The sequence below is a fragment of the Lynx rufus genome, unplaced genomic scaffold (assembly GCF_022079265.1).
Source record: "Lynx rufus isolate CCGP_SWC_20201006 ecotype Redwood Valley unplaced genomic scaffold, mLynRuf1.p SCAF_5, whole genome shotgun sequence".
Lineage (NCBI taxonomy): Eukaryota > Metazoa > Chordata > Mammalia > Carnivora > Felidae > Lynx > Lynx rufus.
The window spans coordinates 54,245,313-54,272,256 of record NW_025814867.1 but is presented as its reverse complement, the minus strand read 5'-3'; the positions used below and the strand labels follow the sequence as shown (position 1 = coordinate 54,272,256).

General features: G+C 35.1%; 1 protein-coding gene across 3 annotated transcripts in view; it reads right to left on the bottom strand.

The window, feature by feature from the left end:
* Positions 1 to 283: 283 nt before the first annotated feature.
* Positions 284 to 26,944, bottom strand: part of SMC4 (structural maintenance of chromosomes 4) — a 45,930-nt gene continuing 19,269 nt past the window's right edge. For all 3 annotated transcript variants that reach the window (XM_047098844.1, XM_047098845.1, XM_047098846.1), the window contains 17 exons: positions 26,773 to 26,913; positions 25,804 to 25,954; positions 24,285 to 24,449; positions 21,490 to 21,723; positions 20,332 to 20,517; positions 18,352 to 18,513; positions 13,129 to 13,354; positions 12,731 to 12,810; positions 11,778 to 11,930; positions 10,455 to 10,581; positions 5,733 to 5,922; positions 4,308 to 4,452; positions 3,865 to 4,038; positions 3,251 to 3,433; positions 2,871 to 3,103; positions 1,919 to 2,102; positions 284 to 1,447 (listed from right to left, as the gene is read on the bottom strand). In XM_047098844.1, the coding sequence (XP_046954800.1) occupies positions 1,295 to 1,447; positions 1,919 to 2,102; positions 2,871 to 3,103; positions 3,251 to 3,433; positions 3,865 to 4,038; positions 4,308 to 4,452; positions 5,733 to 5,922; positions 10,455 to 10,581; positions 11,778 to 11,930; positions 12,731 to 12,810; positions 13,129 to 13,354; positions 18,352 to 18,513; positions 20,332 to 20,517; positions 21,490 to 21,723; positions 24,285 to 24,449; positions 25,804 to 25,954; positions 26,773 to 26,913 (2,887 nt within the window). In that variant the 3' untranslated portion in view covers positions 284 to 1,294. The remainder of the gene's footprint in view (positions 1,448 to 1,918; positions 2,103 to 2,870; positions 3,104 to 3,250; positions 3,434 to 3,864; positions 4,039 to 4,307; positions 4,453 to 5,732; positions 5,923 to 10,454; positions 10,582 to 11,777; positions 11,931 to 12,730; positions 12,811 to 13,128; positions 13,355 to 18,351; positions 18,514 to 20,331; positions 20,518 to 21,489; positions 21,724 to 24,284; positions 24,450 to 25,803; positions 25,955 to 26,772; positions 26,914 to 26,944) is intronic.

The following is a 26,944-nucleotide window of genomic DNA, read 5'->3' as shown; positions in this document are numbered from 1 at the left end:
AAATTATAAAATTTAAAGTATATAATCTTGATATATTTCTAAGTTTTATGTATAACAAAATATTTTAATAAACTTATTTTGCTACTTTACTTGCACTGAGTGTCATAATAAGGTGCTCAAACTCAGGAGTGGTATCTTTGGAATTCATATAGGTTATGGGAATTAACTCTACATGTAGTAAGAGTTAAATTCCATTTACCACTACTCTCACCCACTGAAAAAGCATGATTATAGTTTTACTTTTCCCTTCTATATAATCTTGATTTAAAACAAATGACCATACTGGAGTTTCAGATTTTACTTTATTTAAGTACATGCTAATGTATTTACATATTTAATGACTGTTATGATACAAACCATCTTTGTTGGATCTTTTTAGTACCTAAACAATCATCATTGAATAGAGAGCTTTTAGTTTTAATTCCTTAGGATCAATATCTAGAAATCAAATAGGGCAAAGACTTTTTAATCAATATCAAGAAATTCCTCTTGAAAACCAAGTGGTTGCCAACTTTCAGTAGCACTATAACACTGAGCTAATGCAGTGTAGAAAATTAAAGGGGGGGGGAACCCCTGGTAATTGGACAAACAGCATATAATTTCCATTTATACTAAGGAAGCTGTTAACCCCTACATATTTTTATGAGGCAAAGATAGTGGGTATTCATTCCTTTTCAACTGATGAGTTACCTCAGATACTGTCTCAGTTTGATGGTTCTCTTGGAAGTTTTAAACACAAGTTTTAGAAAAGCACATAAAATATTTAACTTCTCATCATGCAGAATTCACAACGGTTTAAAAAACAAAACATTCCCAGTGTTTGGGTTGTAGATACAATGATTGTCTAAATTAGTAAATTAAATAGAATACCTTAAGAATTTATTCAATTAAGTAGGTGGTAGGCTTTTCCCGTGTAGGTCAAAGATACATGATGGTATGCTTGCTGCCTCTTGGTTAATACGCTCTAGTTCAGAACTTTATTGCTCATCAATGAACTTCCTTTTAACTCTGCTGGCAACAACTTGGGAATAAGGACAAATCACCTCACCCTGCAGGCATCTTACTTTCTCCATAGCCTGCTGCTGTTTACCAAACTGTTAGATTCTTACAGCCTAAGAAGCAGGTACAGAGAATATTTTATTAGACTTATAACATGTCTCCTAATAGCATAAAAACCAGTTACATGATCCAGTTTAGGAGTATGTACTTCATATTATAATCCTTTACAAAGAGAAAATCTCAATAGGCTGAATCTATGTGAATTCAGTTTGAGGAATCCTGGATATAAACGAGTTCAACAAAGTCCTTTAGATGCGATTTGTTTTGGGTTTACTGCAACACTTTTTGTTATGTTGTATGTCTTGTAAATTCCAATAAGTCTGTCTGAGATCTCAAACATATTATTTCGAAGAGAAATTATTATGAACTGGGCATTTTTTGTTTGTTCCTAAAGAGGAAAAAAAAAAAAATAGGTTAGAAGTGTTCAGTAATAACAAGTATTCCTGTAATCAACATCTAGATTTGACTTCCCTGAAATGGTTTTTTTTTGCAATTCAACAAATCTTTGATAATTAACATGAACATGAGTGATGGCATGGATAATTCATGACACAGTAGTTAAGAGAAGCATTTGGGTTATTTTTGGAAGCATGGTTGCCAGAAGTCTAGTGGAGATAATATCTAGGCAGAAGATCAGAGATTCTAGTTGTGTTTTTTGCTACTTTACATTATCAATTTATATTTGTCCAAAAAGGAAGTACTTGGTTCAAATAAAGGACCTGGTCTCTGATATCATAGGACATGGAATTAAAGTATAGGGGAAAAGCTCAAAAGTAAGAAGTAAGTCCATGAATTCCATGTGTATTGTTACGGAACCTAATAAAATTCTCAGAACAAAAACCTCCAAATGATTACTTACATATATATAAAATGCAACAATGGACACATTTTTAAAATCCAGGGCTGCATCAATTTCGTCCATGAAGTACAGGGGAGTGGGTTTGTAGTGGTGAAGAGCAAATACTAAAGCCAATGAACTAAGTGTTTTCTCTCCTCCTGAAAGATTGAAGATCTTCTTCCAACTTTTCTTAGGTGGTCGAACACTGAATTAAAAAAATCTCTTATTAGTCAAATTACTTGCACAGGTAACGACTTCATGGTCGGTTTTCCATAAATGGCTTCTACCACCTTCCTCGGGGATCTCTAATTTGCTTTTCACAAATCTAAACTTTTTGGGGTTATTTTATAAAAATGTTATTGGAGGATGAATACACAGGAACACCTATCAAAATCTTAAGATTTAAATAGCAAGTCAGTAAATATTTCTTGCTATTCTTCCATTTCCAGCACATATTTTTTTGCTTTGCAATTTTAAAATCTTGATGTTAAGTTGAAATGGCTCAAAAATTAAAAGATGAGGGGCGCCTGGGTGGCGCAGTTGGTTAAGCGTCCGACGTCAGCCAGGTCACGATCTCGCGGTCCGTGAGTTCGAGCCCCGCGTCAGGCTCTGGGCTGATGGCTCAGAGCCTGGAGCCTGTTTCCCATTCTGTGTCTCCCTCTCTCTCTGCCCCTCCCCTGTTCATGCTCTGTCTCTCTGTGTCCCAAAAATAAATAAACGTTGAAAAAAAAAAAATTAAAAAAAAAAAATTAAAAGATGAACTAGACAAATATTGTGTAAAATTAAATATTTGCCGCTTGCCCAAGATTTATGCTAACAAACTGCCAGTATGTAAATGAATTAGTATTTATCATCAAATAAAACACTCAAGCTGTAGCTCTAACCTTCACATCCCACCCCTAAAATATAGAGTCTGGAGAATACGTAGAGATATGTTAACAAGAGGATCCAAAACTCAGTACAAATTACAAACCTGAACATGATTCCTTCAGAGAAAGGATCCAAGCTGTCTACAAGCTCCAGTTCAGCATCACCTCCCAAAGTAAGCATTTGGTAATTTTCCTTTAATTTATTTGTTATTATATAAAAACCTGCCATGAATTCATTAAGCCTTTGTTTCCGAAGATCTTCATATGCCTGTCTAAAATGATCTCTTTCACAAGTAATTTTGTCCAATTCTGCTACCCGCTGTAAATATAATTCTTCCTATGAAAAAAATATCATGAGAAAAATACCTATTCAGTTATTCATTTGAGATGAGAGCTAATGCTGCTAATTATATAAAATTAAAGTTGACAATTTAGGCTAAGGACTAAAAAGAATCTGACTAAATCATTAACAGTTTATTCATACCTTCTTTTTATACTCTGCAATGGCACCAAGGTTTGGTTTCATTTCATGACACTGGGCTTCTAAAAGTGCAATTTGATTTGTTATAGAATCTGGATTCTTGATTGCTTCAAGATCCTGTGGGCTCAGAACTGCAATTTCTTCAAGAGGATTATCTTCTATGGGATGCAATGATATTCTTGAAATCTAAAAGTTCAGTGTAGATGAGCATTAGGGATGTCACAGAACTGTAAGTTATTGTTTAAAAAAATATCAATATGACAAATTACCTATCTACTAAAACAATATATTCTAAGGAATTGTGGCTAATTTCTGTAGCAATTATTTTTCAAAAGACTTCAAGAAAAATATTTCTAGTGTTCCGAAGTGTTCACGAAGTCTTCTGTTAAATCTCTGAATCAGCCTTGGGGTGAAGATGGTGAGTAATGTACCCATTATTCAGATTTTTCTGTATATAACAATTACTATATGTTATTATGTTCTCTATAAATCTAGTGATTTTCTCTCAGAATTAAGAATCATAACGTCTCAAAAGTACACACACACAAAACAAAAAACCGCTCTTTTTCATAAAGGATATTTTAAAGTTACATTTAACTAAATGATAACAATCTTACCTCTTTTTGCCAATATTTTATTTTAGAATTATGTTCAGCAATGTGACCATCTATTTGTTCAAGTTTCAACTTAATACTAAGTGCATCTTTTTGAAGTGCATGTTCATTTTCTTGAATTATTTTTAGTTCTTGAAGTAGATTACGATGTTCTTTCTGGATCTCTGGTAAGGATTCCTAGAAACCAAGAAGAACTACTATAGGTAGGACCCTCCCAAATGGAAAGAACAGGTATTTTCACATTAGAGATGAAGTTAGCAATCTCTTCCTATGTCCCATGCATTTTACAGTTTATTTACAGAAAAGTTACAGTACTCATTTTTATTGTACAATACAGCTATAAAAGTTTTGACCTATTGTGTGCTTATTACTGTGTAAGCTGATGTCACATATCCCAACCCTTTAAATTGTTTCAAATACCATTCACTCCTGTCTTCAAATCTTACCTCTGCAGCATTTGTATTTTTCACAACCTCTGCTGCTTTGTCCTCAAGACTTTTTAGTTCTGCTGTTAAATCATCTACTTCTTTCTCAGTATCTTTTATTTCTTTCTCTGTGCGAAAGACGGAGTCTTGTGCTTTTTTAAGATTTCTAAACAAGCAAAATGATATATTAAAGATGTAGTAACGTGTGATTTATCTTGCTTCTGACAACTTACCAACAAATGCCATATTAATGAGACATTTTTCTATCACAGATGTTAAAATTTATGATTTACTAAAACCATCCTTGAATTGGTTTTTGTTATACATAACACTTCTGAGATGTTGTATATTAACCTCTCAGTATAAGGTGATGAAACTTAGATCATGAAGCAAAGTTGTCCATTGAATTATTATTTTGTCTTGTCTTATCAGACTGGAGATTCTTAAATCTCTACACCCATGAAGTTATACACTCAAATAAAAAAATACCTCCCAGTTAGGGCAACATGTGCTTCCCAAGGAGGGCAACAAGGACTATTTTTTCCCTTAAAAAAGTTACTTCTACTTTGACAAATGTGTTTAGGCAAACTTCTGCTCCTAACATAAACAAATGGCTTATTAGTGCTTTATCTCTGAACCAAATACACAAATAAACCAGATAATCAATATGCAATCTGTTATAATTTTAAGATAAAAGAAACAGTTGTTTACATTTCAACATTTTGTATACCTAAATTTAGCTCTAATTCTTTAGAAACAACAATAAATATTCTAAAAATTAATTTAAAAACATGATCTATGAGGGGCGCCTGAGTGGCTCAGTCGTTTAAACTTCTGACTTTGGCTCAGGTCATGATCACTCAGTTCATGGGTTTGAGCCCTGCATCTGGCACTGTGTTGACAGCTCAGAGCCTGGAACCTGCTTGATTCTGTGTTTTCCTCTCTCTCTGCTCCTCCCTCCACTCGCATTCTCTCCCAAACATTTTAAAAAATTAAAAAAAATAAAAACAAAATCTATGAATGGTTAATAACTTTTTGTTGAATTGGGACAATGGAATAATCAAGTAAACTAGAAAGTTACCAAGACAATTTTGCCAAGAGGTCTCGTTTTTACCTCTTATTTTCCTAAGATCTATATCTATTTAAATTAACAACCATCTATTCCTCTAAGACAGAGAAACAAAACTCTAATTTTTATGTGCACACAATAACTGGGGAGTTCTGTATGTCATGGCATACCTGTTTACCACTTAAAACATACACAAAAATGGTCATAAAATAAATGTTTATAGGCTTCCCTTTACTAAAGTCCTGTTAGGTAAAAACATGTCAGACAGGCTTAGTAAATAACAGTGGAAATGTTTGAAGGGCATTACATTTAAATATAAACCCCTTTTCCACAGTGGAGGTAGCAAGATGACAAGTTAGGTAGTACACATACTCTACCTGTCAGCAGTCTTGATTGCTACTTGGGCTTTAGTAATAGCAGAAGCACATTCATCTAATTGCTTATTTATTTTATCAAGTTTGTCTTGTTGGGCCTTGAGTTTATGGTTATTGATTTCCACGATGATATTGTGTAATCTTTTAACCTCAGCTTCTACTTTACCAGCTCTTTCAGCCACACTGTCATATTCTGAAATAAAAAGAAAGAACTCCATGTTTCTAGGTTCACACACATCACTTGTTAGATGTAAACTTATTCAGTCATATGACTTAACCTGATGCATGCAAAAGAAATTTTACAAATCTGGGCAAAGTGAATCTCAAAAAACCCACTAGAATACTTCCCCCCAAAGTAAACTAGAATACCCCATGTCAGAACAAATGGTATTATAACACATGGTTAAATTACCTGGCTTAGCCATAAGCACAACCTGTTTAATGGCTTCATGCCCTCAGGCATTTTCCAAAAATCTCTCCAACTTTTTCTTACGTACTTCCTTGACTGACTACTGGTCTCATAATGATTTCTGCCCTCAGACTATGTGCCTATTAACTTGTCTGTGATAAAAAAGAACCGTGGTTGTTTTATTTTGCTAACCTAACTTAAAGTACTCCCTCACATGTTGTAACAAAGTGGGGGAGGGAGGATGAACTGGCAGTTTTCTCTATGGCACAGAAAACTAAAATTTGATTTCCCAGATTCCCTCATATCTAGGCTTCAGACATAATTAGGGTCCATTCAATTGAAAAAATTCACATAATTTGGAAGGCATACGTGATGAACAAGTTTCTGCTGGCAAGCAGTGACAGAAATTTGTGTTTTCTTGGTGGCATTAGAAATTCTGGTGTTCAGTCAAAAGCTCTGTGAATACTGACAGGCAATAGCACTAACTTTGATGGCGTGAATTGGAACGGATGCAATGTGCTTCTATTGTTGGTAGTTGCAGTGCCATCTTCCCAATTTGAGAGATGACTTTCCAATTATAAAAGAGGCAGTATAGTTCCTTTGATGGTTCTACAGAATGGCTCTAGATATCATTCTTAGATGTTCAACCTAGAATTTCCTTCTTTAGTTATCCCACCCAGTGATTCTGTAAACAGTCTAATACTCTCTTACACACATACACTACACAGATCCCGATTACACTAGCCAGAGTGGAATCTCTTCTCCATATTTGAATTCTGATCACTATACAATATAGAAAGAATGACAGGTGGCAAAAAGATGAGTTCAAGCTATCTTATGTCTAGAAAGGTAAACAGAAATGCTAACTTATGGAAAGAATCCCACAAAGCTCCTACAGGAGGAATATGGGCATTTGGCATAGGAGGCAAGCAGGATTTGCTGAAAACAGGATTGCATGAGGACTTAATGACTGCTCCCCCTCCACTGTCTCTTCTTCGTCAGGTAGGCTGTTAATCCAACAAGTCTACATATCTCATTAATTTACCATTTCCCCCTTTTGTCCTACATTATCAGAGTTGGATTCCAACAACTCATTTTTTACATTTCTGAAATCACCACTTGGCTCCTGAAACAAAAAACAATTCTTGTCTTCTTTTTGGCCTTCTGTAGCGTCTTTTTGGCCTTCTGTAGCGTCTTTTTATCCTAAGGTTATTAAATACACACATTTAAAAGTTCTATATTGCTAAGACTCGTAATCCCTCTCCACCCCCCAAAATACTCTATTTAATGAATTATTTTGCTCACAGTGGCAATGTTCTCTGAAGTTAAAACTCCATTAAGCTACTTGCGTGCCCTGCTCATTTATGGGTCAAAACACCAGCTACTATGTGTGCTGGCACCACAACTTATACTGGGGGTGGGCCAGAATGCCCCCGGAAAGAGTCCAACTTGCAGAACATTTTCTTAAGTATGTATCTACCATGCATTTCTTTTTTAATATCTATAGTAGCATGTCTACTAGAAGTAGAAGGAAAAACTATGTGGCATATATCATCTATAAGTTTGAAGCCTTTATTCTATAACCACCTCCCCCCCATTCTCTATAAACAGCTATTCTAAAAAATTTTTAATTCTAAATTAATTTTAAATTCTAAAATGAAATTTAATTTTAAAGAGATACTTGCAGAGATGAGTACTTCACAGAAGATATTAACAGTATTGATATTACCCAATAGTGTTAGTCTATTAATAATAGCCAGTATTTCCATGAGAGGAGCTATATATATATAGGGCTCCTAATAAAGTCAAAGCTTCCTTTTCAAGTAAGAATGAAATACAGATTCCAGTAGTCTCTGTGAAAATGTTGTTATAAATGACACACATACGTTTTTGGCTGCTCATCTGACAATCAGGTACCACCAAACCAGTCACAACAAATACTGTGTGGAGAGAGTTAAGCTAATGTGTCTGCAAGAACAAAATACAGATCCAAAATAAATGCAAGGGGGGGAAAAAAAAACCTGTCACATGATGCCACTTCCACCGTACATCACTCTGGTGGCTATTTCTCTCAGAGACATGGCCTATAAGGCCCTACATTATCTGGATTCTTCCGCTAGCCACTTTGGCTTCCTTGTGTTCCTGGAGACTCCTAGCATACTCCTGCCTCACGGCCTATGTACCTCTACGATCTTAAAATGCTCTTCTCCCAAGTATCACATAGCATTCATACTTCTGTTGTGTCTCTGCTTAAGTCTCTCTAGTAGAGGCCTGTCTAACCACTGTGATTCCCTATCTCCACCCTGTCCTGTGAACCCTGATTTTATTATCACTCAGCACCACCCAATACAAAAAGCAATGTATTTGTTTAGCTTCCTAATCTGAAGCGTGAGATCCTTAAAAAGAGGGACTTCATTTTGTTCACTGCTCAATCACCGGCACTTAAACAAACCTGGTCATGGCCAGCAGCAGATGCTGAGTGAATGTTTTATTTTTAATTAAAAAAAAAAACAATTTTTTTTAACGTTTATTTATTTTTGAGAGACAGAGCGTGAGCAGGGGACGGGCAGAGAGAGAGGGAGACAGAATCTGAAGCAGGCTCTCCAGAATCTGACGCAGGGCTCAAACTCACAGACCGTGAGATGATGACCTGAGCTGAAGTCGGGACGCTTAACCAACTGAGCCATCCAGGCACCCCATGAATGTCTTAATATTAAAAATGTAGACAGGGGTACCTGTGTGGCTCAGTCGGTTGATTGTCTGACACTTGGTTTTGGCTTAGGTCATGATCTTGCGGTTTATGAGTTTGAGCCCCGTGTCAGGCTCTGCACTGGCAGTGCGGAGCTTGCTTGGGATTCTCTTTCTCTCTCTCTGACCCACCTAGCCTGTCTCTCAAAATAAATAAACTTAAAAAAGAAAGATCTGGGAAAAAAAAAATAAAGTTAATACGGGTACTGGTGAATATTCAATGTGCAAAGTAGGTCTACTTAATATCTTTTTATCTCTTTTTCTGTTGGAAGAAAACTCATTTTTGGAGCATTTGAATAATTACTACAAGTCCGCCCCAACTAGTTCTTCTTTTCTTTGCTTAATATTTATTTTTGAGAGTCAGACAGAGAGGAAGACAGGATCTAAAGCAGGACCTGTGCTGCCAGCCCAGAGACTGATATGGGGCTTGAACTCACATACTGTGAGATCATGACCTGAGCTGAAGTCGGATGCTTAGCTTAACTGAGCCATCCAAACGCCCTAGCCCCCAACTAGTTCTTTGGTTGGACAATCAGTATGTGCCCTCCTGGGTTCACAAACTGAACTGTAACAGGGGTCTTTCCTGAGGATGTGACAAAAGGCTGTGTTTGCTGTTCACTAGCTAAAATACTGTAAGCCAGGAAGGGATCTAATTATAACCTATCATTCCCCCCTCCTGCAATAAGATGCACATCTGTTTGATTGAAGCTAACATGAAAAGAGAAGCAGGGCTGTTCAAGTGCATGATCAGGGGATTTAAATTTCAAAGCCAATTTTGGCTATAAGCTTATGAATTCCCTTTCTTGCTTTATGTATACTGGTAGAACACTTACAATATTTACATGTACAAAAGAAAAAAGTTCTGGAAGGAAAACATGTTTTTTAAGTTTTCAAAGACTGTTTTTCTTCACGTGTATACCACTTATTTCTTGTGTGCTTTAAAGTGATTTAGCTTCCCCAGATACTCAGTTTCCTAAATCCATAAAATAACTATTATCTTGAAGGGTAAGACTGAGACAAACTACACAAAGTATAAAATTAAGAGCACTGGTTCTGGAATCAGATTGCTCTGGTGTCCTCAATTCCTCTACAAGCTATATATATGACGACTTTGGGCAAATTATATAAACCATTCTGTGCCTTAAGTTTTCTTATTGGCTAAATGAAGTACTTAATAGTACTTACTTTATAACCTTTTAAGATTGAGATCATAGAGGGTGCCTGGTGGCTCAGTTGGTTAAAGCTTCCAATGCTTGATTTTGGCTCACGTCATAGTCTCATGGTTCGTGGGGTCACACTCCGTGTTGGAGCTGCCTGGGATTCTCTCCCTCTCCCTCTGTCCCTCCCCAAATTGTGCGTTCTCTCTCTCAAAAAGAAATTATTAAAAAAAAAAAAAAAAAGAAATAATAGAAACTATAAAACAGAGCAGCTGACTTGCACATAAGTACACAACTGCTATTTTTATTCTACAAACTATTTTAAACATTTCAAATATTAAAAACCTATTTTTGGCAATCTCAAAAAAAAAAAAAAGAAGGAAGTGTGTACCCTTAAACACATACACATACCTTTTTTGAAAACACTAACATTTTCTTCTAGTAACTTCTGCTTTTTCTTGTCAGGGGCTGTAGCAAGCACATTAGCTTCGAGTTCCTTAACTTGGACATTCAAATATTCTTCTTGCTCCCTTAAACGCTACAGAAATGTTTTAACAGTACAGATCATTATTTTAACTTACTATAACAATGATATTTGCCTTAAACACTTTGAATAAAAAAAGACACTTAAAATCTTTAAGAAGAAGACAAATACTAATAGGAAAAGAGCAGAAAACATGAATAGTTAACATAAAACATGAAAATGGCCAACAAACACATGAAATTTGTAATTCATCACAAATACAAGTTAAAATGCCACTTTTAGGTACAGAGTAGCAAACTCACAACACAGTGAAGACTGCCTAGTTTTCAAAGACTTGGAAAAATAATTATTTACATATGCTACTAAAAGTAAATTAATTGGAACCATCTATTTGAAGACAATTTGGCATCATACAACAATACCTTTAACACTGTACACATAGTGGATAATAACCATAATTTTAGTAATCTAACCTAAGGAAATAATTGGGTGCATAAAGATATACCAAACAAGGATATTTTATTTATTTTAAAGATTTTATTTTTAAGTAATCTCTACACCCAATGTGGGGCTCGAAATCACAAGAGTGAGATCAAGAGTTGCATGCTCCACTGACTGAGCCAGCCAGAAGCCTCTAACTAGGATATTTTAAACATAGCAGTATTCATAATAACATAGAAAAGCATTTATCAAATTGTGACATAAAGAACACACTCAAATGCAGCTGTAAAAGTAAATTTACATTGGCTTGGAAAGAAAACCACAATTTACTAAGAAAAATTAACATGACTCAGTAAAAATCTATACACATATCTGTATAAATATAGGACATAAACACAGACTAGGTATTTATATCAGAAAGTTGAAGAATATACATAAACTGTAAGGGCAATCATCTTTTGGATATTTCCGGCAAATTGTTTTTTGTTTTTTAAATCAGTGGGATATGCACTGCTTTTTCATAATTAAGAAACATTCTACTTTGAAAAGAGAATGAAATTAAAGGGTTACACAGATATTAAGGGAAGACACATTTCCAAGGTGTATAAATGCAAACAAAGAATAGCCGTGGCTGGAGGAAAACTGCAACAGGGACTTTAACACTCAGGGAAATGAAATCAAGAGACAGGCCTTCCACCTAGAGAACCATTCTTCTCCCTTATTTTCTAAAATTATAAGCAAACAACAAAACGCTTCTGCCAAATGCTACTGAATTCCAATAGCTTTAGCTAATATTAATAAAAGAGTACCTGGATGCTTGCAGTAAACTTTTCTAATGTATTCTTCATTTCTCGTTCATTATGCCTTAACTTAACTACTGCTTCTTCCAGTTGTACTTTCTGTTCCTGGATTTGCACTGCTTTTTCAGAGTCTTTCTGCAACTGTAATTCCATTCTATTTACCTACAAAGAGTACCAGTGAAATAAGTTTTCTCTAAGAGTCATTTCAGATTAATAGCGAAATCAATTTAGGAATGAAGAAAACCCCAACTTCTGATTTTAAAGCCTAGAACAAAACCAAAATCCCCATTCCAAACCCCAATCCTAAAGCTTAGGAGATGGTCAAACTAATTTCTGTATCACAGAATCAGATGGAAAGACAATTTTAAGTGTTGCACAGTCACCTATTTATACCATTCAAAATTTTAAGTGGAAGGATATAAACTATTTCAAAATATGGGGGAAAAAATCAAGGTACACCTCTTTGGAAAAAGCTCAGTATCCAAGGAAAAAGTATAGTGTTCTGATAACGGAACACAGTAATTTTTTCTAGGCATCTTGACGTTCTCATACTTGTGGGCATGTAAAATATTTTGAAATAAAACTTGGAAATGCATATCAGAAATCTTTGCTATACTTATTTTGAAATAGAAAAAACAATCATGGACTATACCAATTATATGTGAAAAACATTAAATGTTAAATAATGATTGATTAAATTATGAAATGTCCATATGATCCAAATGTAATATTAGAAAGATACATATGTTGAGCACATACTTTCTAAATTAACATGTTTTATTTTTAGAAGTTTAAAGGATTTTACATTTAAAAAATCCCACAGCTTACATATATCATTTATACAAAATCCAATCTGTTAATTTAAAATCTGAGTATCCTTAAAAAGGCTTAATTTTATAGTATGTATGTTACACATCAGAAGGCTTTAAAAAAAGTCTGACTCTAATTTTATATATGCTCACCTCTTCTTCTGAGATTTCAACAACAACTGATGAACCCATCCTTCCTTTCATTACTCTGCTTCCACCACCAGTCATTGTACCTATAAAACAGAGAAGTCAGACTTAGCTGTATTCCAACAAGATTAAATAAACTCAATGTCAGGGAAAGAACTAAAAAATTTTTTTAAAAAATGATGTTTATTTATTTTTGAGAGGCAAAGAGAGAAAGAGCAGAAGCTGGGGAGGGACAGAAGAGAGAGGGAGACACAAAATCCGAAGCAGGCTCCAGGCTCTGAACTGTCAGCACAGAGCCCGATGCAGGGCTAGAACCCACAAACCGCGAGTCCATGACCTGAGTCAAAGCTGGATGTTTAACTGACTGAGCCACCCAGGCGCCCCAGGAAAAACACTTTCATTACCTGATTGTTCTATGATTTGCCCCTGTAATGTCACCACTCTCCATCTTCTATCTTTTTGATATGCTACTCTTGTGGCTTGATCTAAGTTGTCAGCAACTAAGGTATCCCGTAAAGCAAAGTAAAAAGCTTGGCGAATTTTCTCATCTTTTACTTTTACTAAATCAAATAACCGAGGAGTATTTTCAGGAGTTTGAATTTTGGTCATTTTATTCGCCCATACGGTCATCTAAAAGTTAAAAAAAGAAAAAAAAAAAAAAAAAAAGAAAGAAAAACAGAATGTATCATTTCTTCAGGGTATTACTTACATAATATACATATGTAACATGTAAGAACATGTATACAAGGTTCTGAATATCTGCATAATTATTTTACTGTTATTTAAAAAGTATAAAATTCTATTCACAGATGACATGATCTTATATATACAAAATCCTAGGGAATGCACACACACAAAACTATTAAACCTAATATGAATTCAGCAAATTGGTAGGATACAAGATCAATGTACAAAAATTAATTGTATTTGTACACACTAGTAATGAATAACTTAAAAGTGGGATTAAAAAATTCCAATTATAATATCATATTAAACAAGACAGAAAACCCCAAAAAACTTAGAAATACATTTAACAACAAAAGACCTATACACTAAATGCTGTAAAATATTATAGTATGAATTTAGACCTAAATAAATGGAAGACAGCCCCAGTTCCTGGATTGTTAAGGTTTAGAATTGTTAAGATGGCAACCCAAATTGATCTATAGATTCAATTCAACCTGCATCAAAAATCCCAGTTGCCTTCCCTCTCCCCCCCAAACTGACCCACTAATCTTTAATTTTTTTTTTTTAAAGTTTATTTACTTTGAGAGTGTGCATAAGCTGGGGAGGAACAGAGAAGAGAGACAGAATCCCAAGGTTGTTCCACACCATCAGTGTATAGCCCAAAGGGGTGCTCGATCTCAAGAACCATGAGATCATGACCTGAGCAGAGATCAAGAGTTACATGCTTAACTGACTGTGCCACCTAGGTACCCCTGACCAGCTAATCTTAAAATTCATATGGAAATTAGAACAATCTTGATATAAAAGAATAAAATTAGGAGCGCCTGGGCGGCTCAGTTGGTTAAGCGTCCAACTCTTGATTTCAGCTCACATCATGATCTCATGGTTTGTGAGACTGAGCCCTTCATCGGGCTCTGTGCTGACAGAACAAAGCCTACTTGGGATTCTCTCTCTCCCTCTCTCTCTGCCCCTCCCTGCTCACACGCTCTCTCAAAATTAATAAACATACATACATTAAAAAAAGAACAACAAAATTAGAGAACTACTGATTTCAAACCTTATTACAAAGCTATAGTAATTAAGACTGTGGTACTCATGATCCTCACAATAGATGCAGAGAAAGCATTTGACAAAATACAGCATCCTTTCTTGATAAAAACCCTCAAGAAAGTAGGGATTGAAGGAGCATACCTCAAGATCATAAAAGCCATATATGAAAGACCCACTGCTAACATCATCCTCAATGAGGAAAAACTGAGAGCTTTCCCCCTAGGTCAGGAACAAGACAGGGATGTCCACTCTCGCCACTGTTATTCAACATAGTATTGGAAGTCTTAGCCTCTGCAATCAGACAACATAAAGAAATAAAAGGCATCCAATTGACCAGTAGGAGGTCAAACATTTGCTCTTCGCAGATGACATGATGTTCTATATAGAAAACCCTAAAGATTCCACCAAAACACTGCTAGAACTGATTCATGAAGTCAGCAAAGTTTCAGGATATAAAAATCAATGCATAGAAATCGGTTGCATTCCTATACACCAACAATGAAGTAATAGAAGGAGAAATCAAGGAATCAGTCCCATTTACAATAGCACCAAAACCCATAAAATACCTAGGAATAAATCTAACCAAAGAGGTGAAAAATCTATACACTGAAAACTATAGAAAGCTTATGAAGGAAAATGAAGAAGACATAAAAAATGGAAAAAATATTCCATGTTCCTGGATAGGAAGAACAAATACTGTTAAAATGTCAATAACTACCCAAAACAATCTACATGTTCCATGCAATCCCTATCAAAATAACACCAGCATTCTTCACAGAGCTAGAACAGATAATCCTAAAATTTGTATGGAACCAGAAAAGACCCCCAATAGCCAAAGCAATCTTGAAAAAGAAAACCAAAGCAGGAGGCATCACAATCCCGGGCTTCAAGCTATACTACAAAGCTGTAATCATCAAGACACAAGAAGAGACACTCCGACCAATGGAACAGAATAGGGAACCCAGAAATGGACCCACAAATGTATGGCCAACTTATCTTTGACAAAGCAGGAAAGACTATCCAATGGAATAAAGACAGTCTCTTCAGCAAGTGGCGCTGGGAAAACTGGACAGCAGCATGCGGAAGAATGAACCTGGACCACTTTCTTACACCATACACAAAAATAAACTCAAAATGGATGAACGACCTCAATGTAAGGCAAGAAGCCATCAAAATCCTCGAGGAGAAAGCAGGCAAAAACCTCTTTGATCTTGGCCGCAGCAACTTCTTACTCAACACGTCTCCAGAGGGAAGAGAAACAAAAGCAAAAATGAACTACTGGGACCTCATCAAAATAAAAAGCTTCTGCACAGCAAAGGAAACAACCAGCAAAACTAAAAGGCAACTGACAGAATGGGAGAAGATATTTGCAAATGACATATCAGATAAAGGGTCAGTATCCAAAATCTATAAAGACCTTATCACACTCAACACCCAAAAACCAAATAATCCAGTGAAGAAATGGGCAAAAGACATGAATAGACACTTCTCCAAGAAAACATCCAGATGGCCAACCGACACATGAAAAAATGCTCCACATCACTTGTCATCAGGGAAATACAAATCAAAACCACAATGAGATACCACCTTACACCTGTCAGAACGGCTAACATTAACAACTCAGGCAACAACAGATGTTGGCGAGGATGTGGAGAAAGAGGATCTCTTTTGCATTGTTGGTGGCAATGCAAGCTGGTGCAGCCACTCTGGAAAACAGTATGGAGGTTCCTCAAAAAACTAAAAATAGAACTACCCTACAGCCCAGCAATTGCACTACTAGGCATTTATCCACGGGATACAGGTGTGCTGTTTTGAAGGGACACATGCACCCCCATGTTTATAGCAGCACTATCAACAATAGCCAAAGTATGGAAAGAGCCCAAATTTGGTCCACTGATGGACAGAATGGACAAAGGAGACATGGTATATATATACAATACAGTATTACTCAGCAATCAAAAAGAATGAAATCTTGCTATTTGCAACTAAACGGATGGAACGAGAGGGTATTATGCTAAGTGAAATTAGTCAGAGAAAGACAAAAATCATATGACTTCACTCATATGAGGACTTTAAGATAAAAAACAGATGAACATAAGGCAAGGGAAGCAAAAATAATATAAAAACGGAAGGGGATGAAACATAAGAGATGCTTAAATATGGAGAACAAACAGGGTTACTGGAGGGACTGTGGGAGGGGGGATGGGCTAAATGGCTAAGGGGCAATAAGGAATCTACTGAACTCATTATTGCACTGTATGCTAACTTGGATATAAATTAAAAAATAAATAATTTAAAATAAACAGTGTGGTACTCATAAGAATAGATATATAGACAAATGGAGAATTCAGAAATAAACCTTCAGATTTATGGTCAGTTGATCTTTGACACAGATGCCAAGAAAATTCAATGGGGAAAGAATAGTCTTCTCAACAAGTGGTGCTGAAACAACTGATATCTACATCTAAGAGTAGAGGTACACTTTACTCTGTGTTATAAAATTAACTGAAAATGCACTAAAAACCAAAATGTAAAAGCTAAAGCCACAAAACTCAGAAGAAAACAGGAGGTAAATCACCATGTGCTTGGATTATGCATTAGTTTCTTAGATATGACACACAAAACATAAGAACATTTAAACAAAACATTTAAAACAAAATTCGACAAAATGATTAAAATTTTAAACAACTGTGCTTCAGAGGACACTGTCAAGGAAGTGAAGACAATGCACAGAATGGGAGAAAACATCTGCAAACATATATCTGACAAGAGACTTGCACCCAAAATATATGAAAAAACTCTTAAAACTTACTAGTAAGACAAATAAAGCAATGAACAAATAGGCAAAAGATTTGAATAGATACTTCTTCAAAGAAGATAAACAAATGCCCAATAAGCACATGAAAAAATATTCAACACTAGTAATCAGGAAATGCAAATCAAAACCACAGTAAGAGACCACTACATACCCAACACTAAGATGGTTATAATAAAATAGATGTAGAAACAAGTGTTGGTGAGGATGTAAAGATACTGGAAACTATACATTACAGGTAGGATATTGTATAGCCACAATGGGAAAGAGTTTGGCAGTTCCTCAAAATGTTAGTTAACAGGTAACCCAGCAATTCTACTCCTAGATATTAACCAAAGAGAGCTGAAAACAGGTATGCACAAAAACCTGTGTATGAATGTTCATAACAGCAATTAGCCATAATAGCCCAAACATGGAAACAACACAAATGTTCATCACTGTTGAATGGATAAACAAAATGTGGTATATTCACACAAGGAGCATCATTTGGCAATAAAGAGGAATGAGCTGCTGATACATGCTACAACATGGATAAACTTTGAAAACCTAAGACAATATACACAAAAACCTACATACTGTATGATTCCATTTATATAAAATATCCACAACAGGTAAATCAAAAAGCAGATTACAAACTGCAGGTGGCAGGAGATAGGTTTTGACTGGGAATGAGTATGAGATTTCTTTTTGGGGTGATGAAAACATTCTGAAATTAGTGGTCATAATTTAACAATCTTATAAATACACTAAAACCAATGAACTCTACACTTTAAAATAGTTAATTTTATGGTACGTGAATTCTATCTCTGTAAAGGTTTTTGTTTTATTAAAAGCAGTTACTGATGATGGAAGTTAGAAGCGCCAAGCTATCAGTCACTCTAATATCAGAATGTATATTCCTTTAAGGGAGGCATTGCAAGGTTTTTTCTTACAACTATATAACCCCACAGCCTAAAATATCCTCAAAACCTACCAGCTGTTCACTAAATAACTATAAAGAAAAAAGCTAGAGTTCAAATGCAGAAAACAATTTAGTACTTTAAAATTAAATTAGAGGTAGATTATGAATACCTACCTTATCCAAACCTATAAAGGTTGCAACTCCAATATTTTGTCTTTTAAGGAAGTTCACACAATCTTGAGCTGTATCAATAGAATCAACAACAATGTAGTCTAATGCATGGCAACAGGATGAAATAGCAACATCGTATTTTTCATCAATTGCTCCTAAGTCTCCCTAATAATAAGAGGCAGGGGGAAAAAAAATCATTGCACAATCAATAATTAGGCACAGGATCATTTCATTATAATTCCTACATATTTTTCAAGTTACTTTTACTTGAAAAACTATACTTACACATGGTTTTTATTTTTTTTTATTAAAAAAAATTTTTTTAACGTTTTATTTATTTTTGAGACAGAGAGAGACAGAGCATGAACAGGGGAGGGTCAGCGAAAGGGAGACACAGAATCTGAAACAGGCTCCAGGCTCTGAGCCGTCAGCACAGAGCCCGGCGCGGGGCTCGAACTCAAGGACCGCGAGATCATGGACCTGAGCCGAAGTCGGCCACTTAACTGACTGAGCCACCCAGGCGCCCCTACACATGGTTTTTAAAAACACAAAAGGTACTCAATGAAAAATATGTGTTCCTCTCACTCAACCTTCCCCCTTTTTTTTTCAATCACTGCTAGTTTTTAATGCACCTTTAAAAAAATTTGTAAGATATGCAAAGTTTGGATTTTTAATGAGCACAAAATAAACTGTTTCATGAAAACGAAAACATACAATGTAAAGATTTTCAAATCTGTCAACCTTAAAAGCACTACAGCATAAGCAAAATAATAACTTCCTAAAATAATGAAATTTGGGGGCTCCTGGGTGGTTCAACTGCTCAGCATTTGAGTCGATTTCGGCTTGGGTCACGATCCTGGGGTCGTGGGATCAAACTCTGCATTGGGCTCCACACTCGGTGTGAAGCCTGTTTAGGATTCCCTCTCTCCCTCCCTTGCTCTTGCTTGCTTTCTAAAAAATAACAAAATAAATAAATTGGAGCGCCTGCGTGGCTCAATTGGTCAAGTGGCCAGCTCAGGTTGTGATCTCACAGTGGGGAGATCAAATCCTGTGCTGAGCATGGAGCCTGTTAGGGGATTTTCTCCCTCTCTTTGCCTCTCCCCAGCTTGTGTGCACTCTTTCTCAAAATAAGTAAACAGAAAAAAAATTTTTTTTGAACTATTGAAAGCCAGCTAAGATTATGTAAGTCCCCATAAAACATATTTGCCTGTTTATCAACCTATTAATTAGCCATGAAGCAGCATTCATACAGACTAGCTTTTTCTTTGAAAGCAAAAGAATAGATTCAAATTATATCTCCCAAGTAAATAAAGTGTAAGTCACACGGCCTGGAGACATGGAAGCAACTCTGCTCGGTAATTTTCATTTGCACTTACAAATCATTCTCTTTTCTCCTTCTTTCTCTGGAAGGCTGACTCAGGGACTGCACTAACTGGTTCCTTGGTTTTCTAAGCTTTAGAAAATGTGAAGTAACAGCTAGAGATGGCAGGGTAGGAGTTGAAGGGGGTTGAAATATTTTCTCCATTTCCTTCTAGCCACCCTGTAGCCATGGCTACAGCTCCCTTCCCTCTTCAAATTCAAGAGCAGTAATGGTCTCCACTATTGCTAGCCTTGGGTTTCTGCCTTATCCCGATTTCCCTAAACTCTAGCCACAATCTTCAGTATAATGGTATAAAATCCAGAATTTATCAAATTCTTTATTTTTTAAAAAAAGAATAAAGTGGTTTTGTTAAATCTCCTTATCATTGCTAGTTTTTTTTTTTCTTCTTGGTACTAAATGGTAGTTATCTAAAACTAAAAAATTAAAACTACGTTTAATATGAGATAATCCATACCACAAAGAATTTTACCATGACTGAGTACTAAGAGCAAAAAGGTCTTTTAAACAAAAATGAATGTTACAGCAACTCAGTATTATAGTTAAGTCAAAGAAAGAAAATTATTTACAGTATCTTGAGCCATTTCCGAATAAATCTACTTTACCAATCTTCCATATATTCCTGGAATCCTGCCAGATTTTTTTTCTTGAATTATTGCATCAAGGACTTTCCCTCTACTTCGATTCATTGCTACGGAACTCTTTGCTTCTTCAACTTTTTGGAAAAGATCACGAACCAAACTTTTCAATTTTAATTCTTCTTGTGTAAGTTTTTCAAGTTCTTTTTCTTTCTAAAAGTGAGAAAAAAAAATGAATCCCAGAAACATACGCCCAACCTAATTCTAATAGCATAGAATTAGTTGTAATGCCTCAAAAAAGACGACCAATAAAAAACACTTGAACCAGAACTAAACTTCCAAACTGCTGGGTGTGGGTTTCTAAATATGGATGGGTTTTCTATTTTAAAGGAATATAAATTATTTGGGTCAATAACAAGGGCCCTAAGTGCAATATGGTTCTAGTAGTAAACTGATTGATAGAACAAGTAGAGCTAGTGTGCGGAAATCTCAGTTCCATACCACAAAGTTATGCGTAAGTGTGTTCCAATTCCTAAGGTCTGCACTAATCAAAAACAGACATTGGTATAGGACCCAGAATTTAAGGGACTGGGCAGGACTATGGTTATAGTGTGCTTTGCATTCTAAATAATGAAAGATATTTATTATATATGTAATTTTCTTTTTAAAAAATCATAGCTTTGAAATGAAAGGGAATATGGTAGGTGAATAGCACTATTGCTATACAAAAATGCCAGGCTGTCAACAAAAGGAATCATACACACGTACATAAACCCCCAAACTCTCAGTTTCTCAATCTCTTAAGTTAGACCAGCCACTTTTCCTGACATTCTTCCCCCCTCCTGGCTTTAAATTATTACCTCTATTACCAGTCAAGAGTATAAAGTAAAAGCTCAAGTTACAAATATAATTTACCCCCAAAATAAACTGAGTTACCAACAAGACAGAAGTGGTCACTGAATACAATTTAAGTTTACGTTAAAATTCTAATTGGTCATGAAATTCCCTGATGACTTCCATAAATTCAATATCAGAAAAAAATACACTAATTGGTTTATATATTCATTCTTACACATTTATGCCAGTTCAGATGTTTAGATTAAAAAATATATAAATACAAACATATAAATTGAAAACTTGGATTGATAAACAATATTCAGAAAAAATACAGAAGCAAAGATTTACCTCTTTTAATTCCAGTTCAGATTGAGGGAGTTTTGCCTCTATATCTCTGATCGCAGTTTTCCTTTCTTTGAGAGTCTCAGATGCTGCAGTTAGAGCTTCCTTGGCCTTACTTAATTGAGACACTGCAGTATTATGACGACTGAGATAGATATCAAGTTCTGACTGAGCTACATCCATCTTTGAACGTGCTTCATTTACTGATTTGCTGAAACCCATAAGTTCTTTCTCTCGACTCTGTTAAAATATGATGGACTCCATTAAATCTGAAATACATGTTTTCAAACCTAAGCTGAAACGGAAACCATACATCTTGAATTCAACTTTAAAGATTCTACAAACATAATACATAAAAATAAATAATTCTTACAAGCTGAACACACTAATAGTTTTTGCCGGGTTGCCAATGTTCACTGTACATAGTCTCTTCCCAATTGATTTCACAAGCACTTAATGAACTAGATGTAAATATGCTTTTTGGAAATTAAAACACCAACAAAAATGAGTGTTCAAAGAACAAAAATTTGAGTGTAAACTCTAGATCCATGGTATTCCACATTACCTTACCTGAAATGGCAAAGTGTAAAGACTATTCAGCAGAAAGTTTCCTCAAGTATATTTATGTTGAGAATCTTTGTAAATTTTATTTTTTTTAATTAAAAAAATTTTTTTTAATGTTTATTTTTGAAGGAGAGAGAGACAGAGCATGAGTGGGGGAAGAGCAGAGAGAGAGGGAGACACAGAATCCAAAGCAGGCTCCAGGCTCCGAGCTGTCAGCACAGAGTCCAGTGCGGGGCTCGAACTCACAAACTGTAGGATCATGACCTGAGCCAAAGTTGACGCTTAAATGACTGAGCCAGCTAGGCACCCCTGTAAATTTTACTTTTTAAAGTTTATATATTTATTTTGAGACAGAGAAGAGGAGAGGAACAGAGAGAGGGGGAGAGAGAGAATTCTAAGCAGGCTTTGCACTGTCAGCACAGAGCCAACGAGGGGCTTGATCTCACAAACTGTGACATCATGACCTGAAATCAAGAGTCACATGGTCAACTGACTGAGCTGCCCAGGCAGCCCATGAACCTTTGTAAATTTTAGAGGTAAGGCCAGGTAATACTCGAAACTGGTTATATTTGACAAGTGGGCAGAAATTTGGGGCTACCATAACTGACTATGTAGAAAGGATCTATTTATTAGAATAATGACATAAGAGAAGCACTTACAAAAGCTTAATCCTTTTGTTTTGCACATAAGGGAACAGACCCAGGACCATGGGGTTATGTGCAAAATCATCAGATAATCAGTTTAAATGTCAAATGGTAAAAATCATGAACACTAACACATGTACACACTGCTCACAATGTTCTAGGCCTATTACGAATGTTCTATATGAGTTCTTGAAGATAACAATTTCATGAGGTAAATATCATAATTATGCTCATTTTGAGGAAACAGGCTACAGTTTAAGTAACTTGCTCAAAGTCATGCAATCACTCAAGTGGCAGAACCTCTCTTTTTAGCTACTATATTGAGGAATGAAGACACTTGGATGGGTGTCCTGGCTTTGTCATTAATACACGTTGCCAAGACACACAGAAGTACTCAATATGTATTAGATGAGCAAATGTGAAAATCTGTATCCATATATACTATTCATGAAAGCTATTGCATTACCTATTGCCATTTTATCACATTGGGCATGTTACTTATAAAGTTCTGTAGTATGGCACTAGAACATGCCCCATTCCAAAACAGAATCTATTAAATCTGTAGCTTAAAAAGCCCACAAACCCAATATAACTTTACTGAAGTACAATTAACAAAGTTTGTATATAAGTCTATAACTTAGGTACTTAAGTCTTACATAACTTATAGAACGTAAATCAATTCAACTCATTAGTATTATCTATTACAATTTCTTTTTTAAAATATATTTATTTTGATATAGAGGGAGAATACACAGGAGGGTCAGAGAGAGGAGGAGAGAGAATCCCAAGAGGCTCTACCCTGTCAGCGCAGAGGCCAATGTGCGGCTTGAACTCACAAACCGTGAGATCACAACCTGAGCCCAAATCAAGTCAGACATAACCAACTGAGCCACCCAGGTTCACCTTTTACAATTTCTACTCAGCATACTCAGTTCTGTCAAAAAGGCTGTGAATATAAACAAAGACAGCTAAGCTTCATGCTTTATACTCTCATTGGGTTGATAAGACATATCAATATGACAACCTCATACTCCTATTAATGAAGTGCTAAAATAGCTAACATTTTTATTAATTTCTTACTTTCTAGGCACTTTATGTAAGAGTATGTACATTTTATTTTTAAAAAGATTCACAAGATGGGTAATATTTTCTTCCATTTTGAGAAAGAGGACTTTGAGACCTAACAGCCTATACAGAGAGATAATGACTGATGTAGGATTTCAAACCAAGAACTGACTCAAGAGCCATAAACTATTATACAAGTGCTACAGGAGAAAAGAAAGGTACTTATCAACTTGTGGTTAGTGTGGTTCCATGTTTTTACAGGTGTTAACTAATTAAGAGAAGACAAAAAGCTATTTGATGAAATCAAATAAGGGCATTTCCTGCCTCCACCATAAATTCTCATTTAGTTAACTTTTTTTTTTACAACGGGAAAGTAGAAAACAAAAAGAATTTAAGCTATTTTTATGAATGCTAGATATTGTAAGTCCAAAATTTTTCTAACAGTTGAGTTTTTACTATTACCACACAAAAACATTCTTCAAGTTAAAAAAAAAAGTCACCTAGACACCAACTGATAAAGAATCTTACTTCTTTTTCTTTTTGAAGCCCTTGTGTTTCCTGTTTAAGGCTATCCATAACTTCTTTCAATTTTTCTTCTTCTTTCTCTTTTTCCTTCTCAAGGGCACTATTTCGAGTTGTTGTCTCATTTATGATTTTCTCACTCTTGGCAGGTATACTTTTAAATTCTTCAACCTAAGATTGTAAAACAAATTAAACTTGGAGGAGCATGTACCTTTAGGCTATCCAGTATCATCAGTATTTGGCTTATTTAAAAGCATTTCTCAGTATCCTCTAAGTCTTTGTGGTTTCCTTTGTAATTTGACTTGAACTAGCTGGCTTTAGCAAATACTTTCTTAACCATTTACTGAAATTTCTGTGCTCTTAATTTAACAGTAAATTCTATGAATTCCTCATTTGTTATGGAAGAGAATTCTCCCCGGCTGGCGTTCAGGTCTTTCTTCCTTCTGTTCTACTTTCAGGCTATAACTATCCTTCTTCACCAATTAATATACTCTGGCTATGTGGAATTTCCTAAACTGTCCTTCATGGTATATTGAAACTTACCATGGATGACTTTTACACCCCGTGGCCTCCCCGAAATCCTAAAATCTTTCACAACATTACCCTTCCAGAGTCACCATGTAGGAGTAATATCTTATTCCATTAATACCTTTGGTAATAACCACTTATTGACATTTGATGCCTAAAGACTAATACCTCTATAATAGTTACAGCTGGCTTAGTCTGTTCAATTTAAGCATTACCCTCAAATCCACATTGATTTGTTCAGATTATCCAGCACCAGAGTTCAACATTTCCCAAAAATGATGACCCTCAAACACTGATTTGCACAAGATTTATTCCCATACTGAGTGGAAAGTATTTTGTAAACAAATGCATTTGGAAAAATACAACATAAAGGAGAGCCTATAACTAACATGTAATTATATGGTACAAAGCCTTTTTTGGGAGAAGGGACTTAGATGTCATATCTATTAATATCTGTTAAGAAAATAGTTTGAAAGACTGCCAATTGATCATTAGGGACTGATTCCTAGGAAATAATGCATTCTGTTCCAAACTTAATCGTTTTTAAAACCTCAGAATAGCTAATCCACCCTCTGTAGATTTTTGAGTTTTCCCTTCCCTCCTTTCCAAGAGAGAACTCTTATTCTGATACTCTCTAGGAGGCAGGTAATGTTTTTAAAATTTCAGAATACATAACCAAAAACATCTCTTTAAACCATTACATTAAGAAAAGGAAAACTATGTTGTTTACTATCAAACAGAATTGGTGACTTGATAAGTATTTTCCCGACAATATATGCCACAGAAACATAAACTCTAAATCTCAAAGCCAATGAATGCAAAATTTACCTTTGGAGAAAAAAAAAAGTCACAATCAGAGATAAATCCTAGAACACTTAATATTCAGAATCCCAACTCATTTTCTTAAAAAATGAGGGAGTGGCACATCCATGAAAAATAATGAAAATTAAATCTGATATTCAGATATGAAATTTGTAAGATTTCTTTCAAAACCTACCTTCTCTTTATCTTTTTGAAGTTGTTTCTCCAGTTTTTTGGCTTTACTTGAAGCATGTTTTAATTTTTCCCTAACTTGAACATCTTCTAAATCTAGCTGTGTAAATTTTTCTTTGTTTTCCTCAATAAATTTTGTAATTTTATTCAGTTTCCTAACAAATAAAGAGAATTATTAGTCACTATTTTAGATATTCATTTATTTCAAAGTCATGCTACATGTTCTGCCTGGGACACTGCCTCTGTAAATGTGTCCAAGCTCTTACAACGTAAGATTCTAGAGCTAACCATTTTCAAACTGGTCCTCTCCTTCCACTAAATTTGAGGGAGCCATTAAAATATGATTACAAGAGTTGCTTTGCCTTTCTAAACTGGATGGGAAATACTACATTTCCTGGTTACTATAGAGTCAAGGTATAGAAATACATTACCACAATGTAAAACTCATTTTAAAGAAAAAAAAATCACATAGGTAAGAGATATTGGTGTCAACAAATACTGTGAGAAGGCATAGAGAAGGGTCATGATGAAACTTAAAAAAAAAAAAAAAGTAACCTAATTACTAATTAAGAATTAGAGTAACCTAATTCTTAAGATGTATGGACTGTTTATTCTTAAGACAACTAAGCTGCCAGGTTAAAATTTTTTTTTGCCGTGCATTATTGTGTTCTGCCACTAGGAGGCAGCATCTTCTGTTAATTTAGGACCAGTGTTGTGCACTGAATCTGTGATATCAACTGGATGCAGGGCAATTAAGTTTTTTATTCTTTTTCTGAAAAAGGAGACCATTTTATAAGTTGGCAAATTACAGTTGGCATTACATTTATGTGCTGGCAGAAAGTTTATATATATATGTATGTGTGTGTGTATATATATATATATATATATATATATATATATATATATATATAAACTACACACACGTAAAAACAACTCAACCTAAACACTTTAGTACTTTCCAAGAGATTATTACTTTTCTACATCTTTTACAGCTTTATTCTTAGCTTTCATTTCATTTGACAGTATATTGCTCTTCTCATTAATTTCTTTGGTATCTTCATGAATTTTTTCCTTTTGAGTTTCCATTTCAGCAATTCGTTTCTGCAGATCATAACTAGAAAAAGGAAAAGAAAAAGCAGAGATCC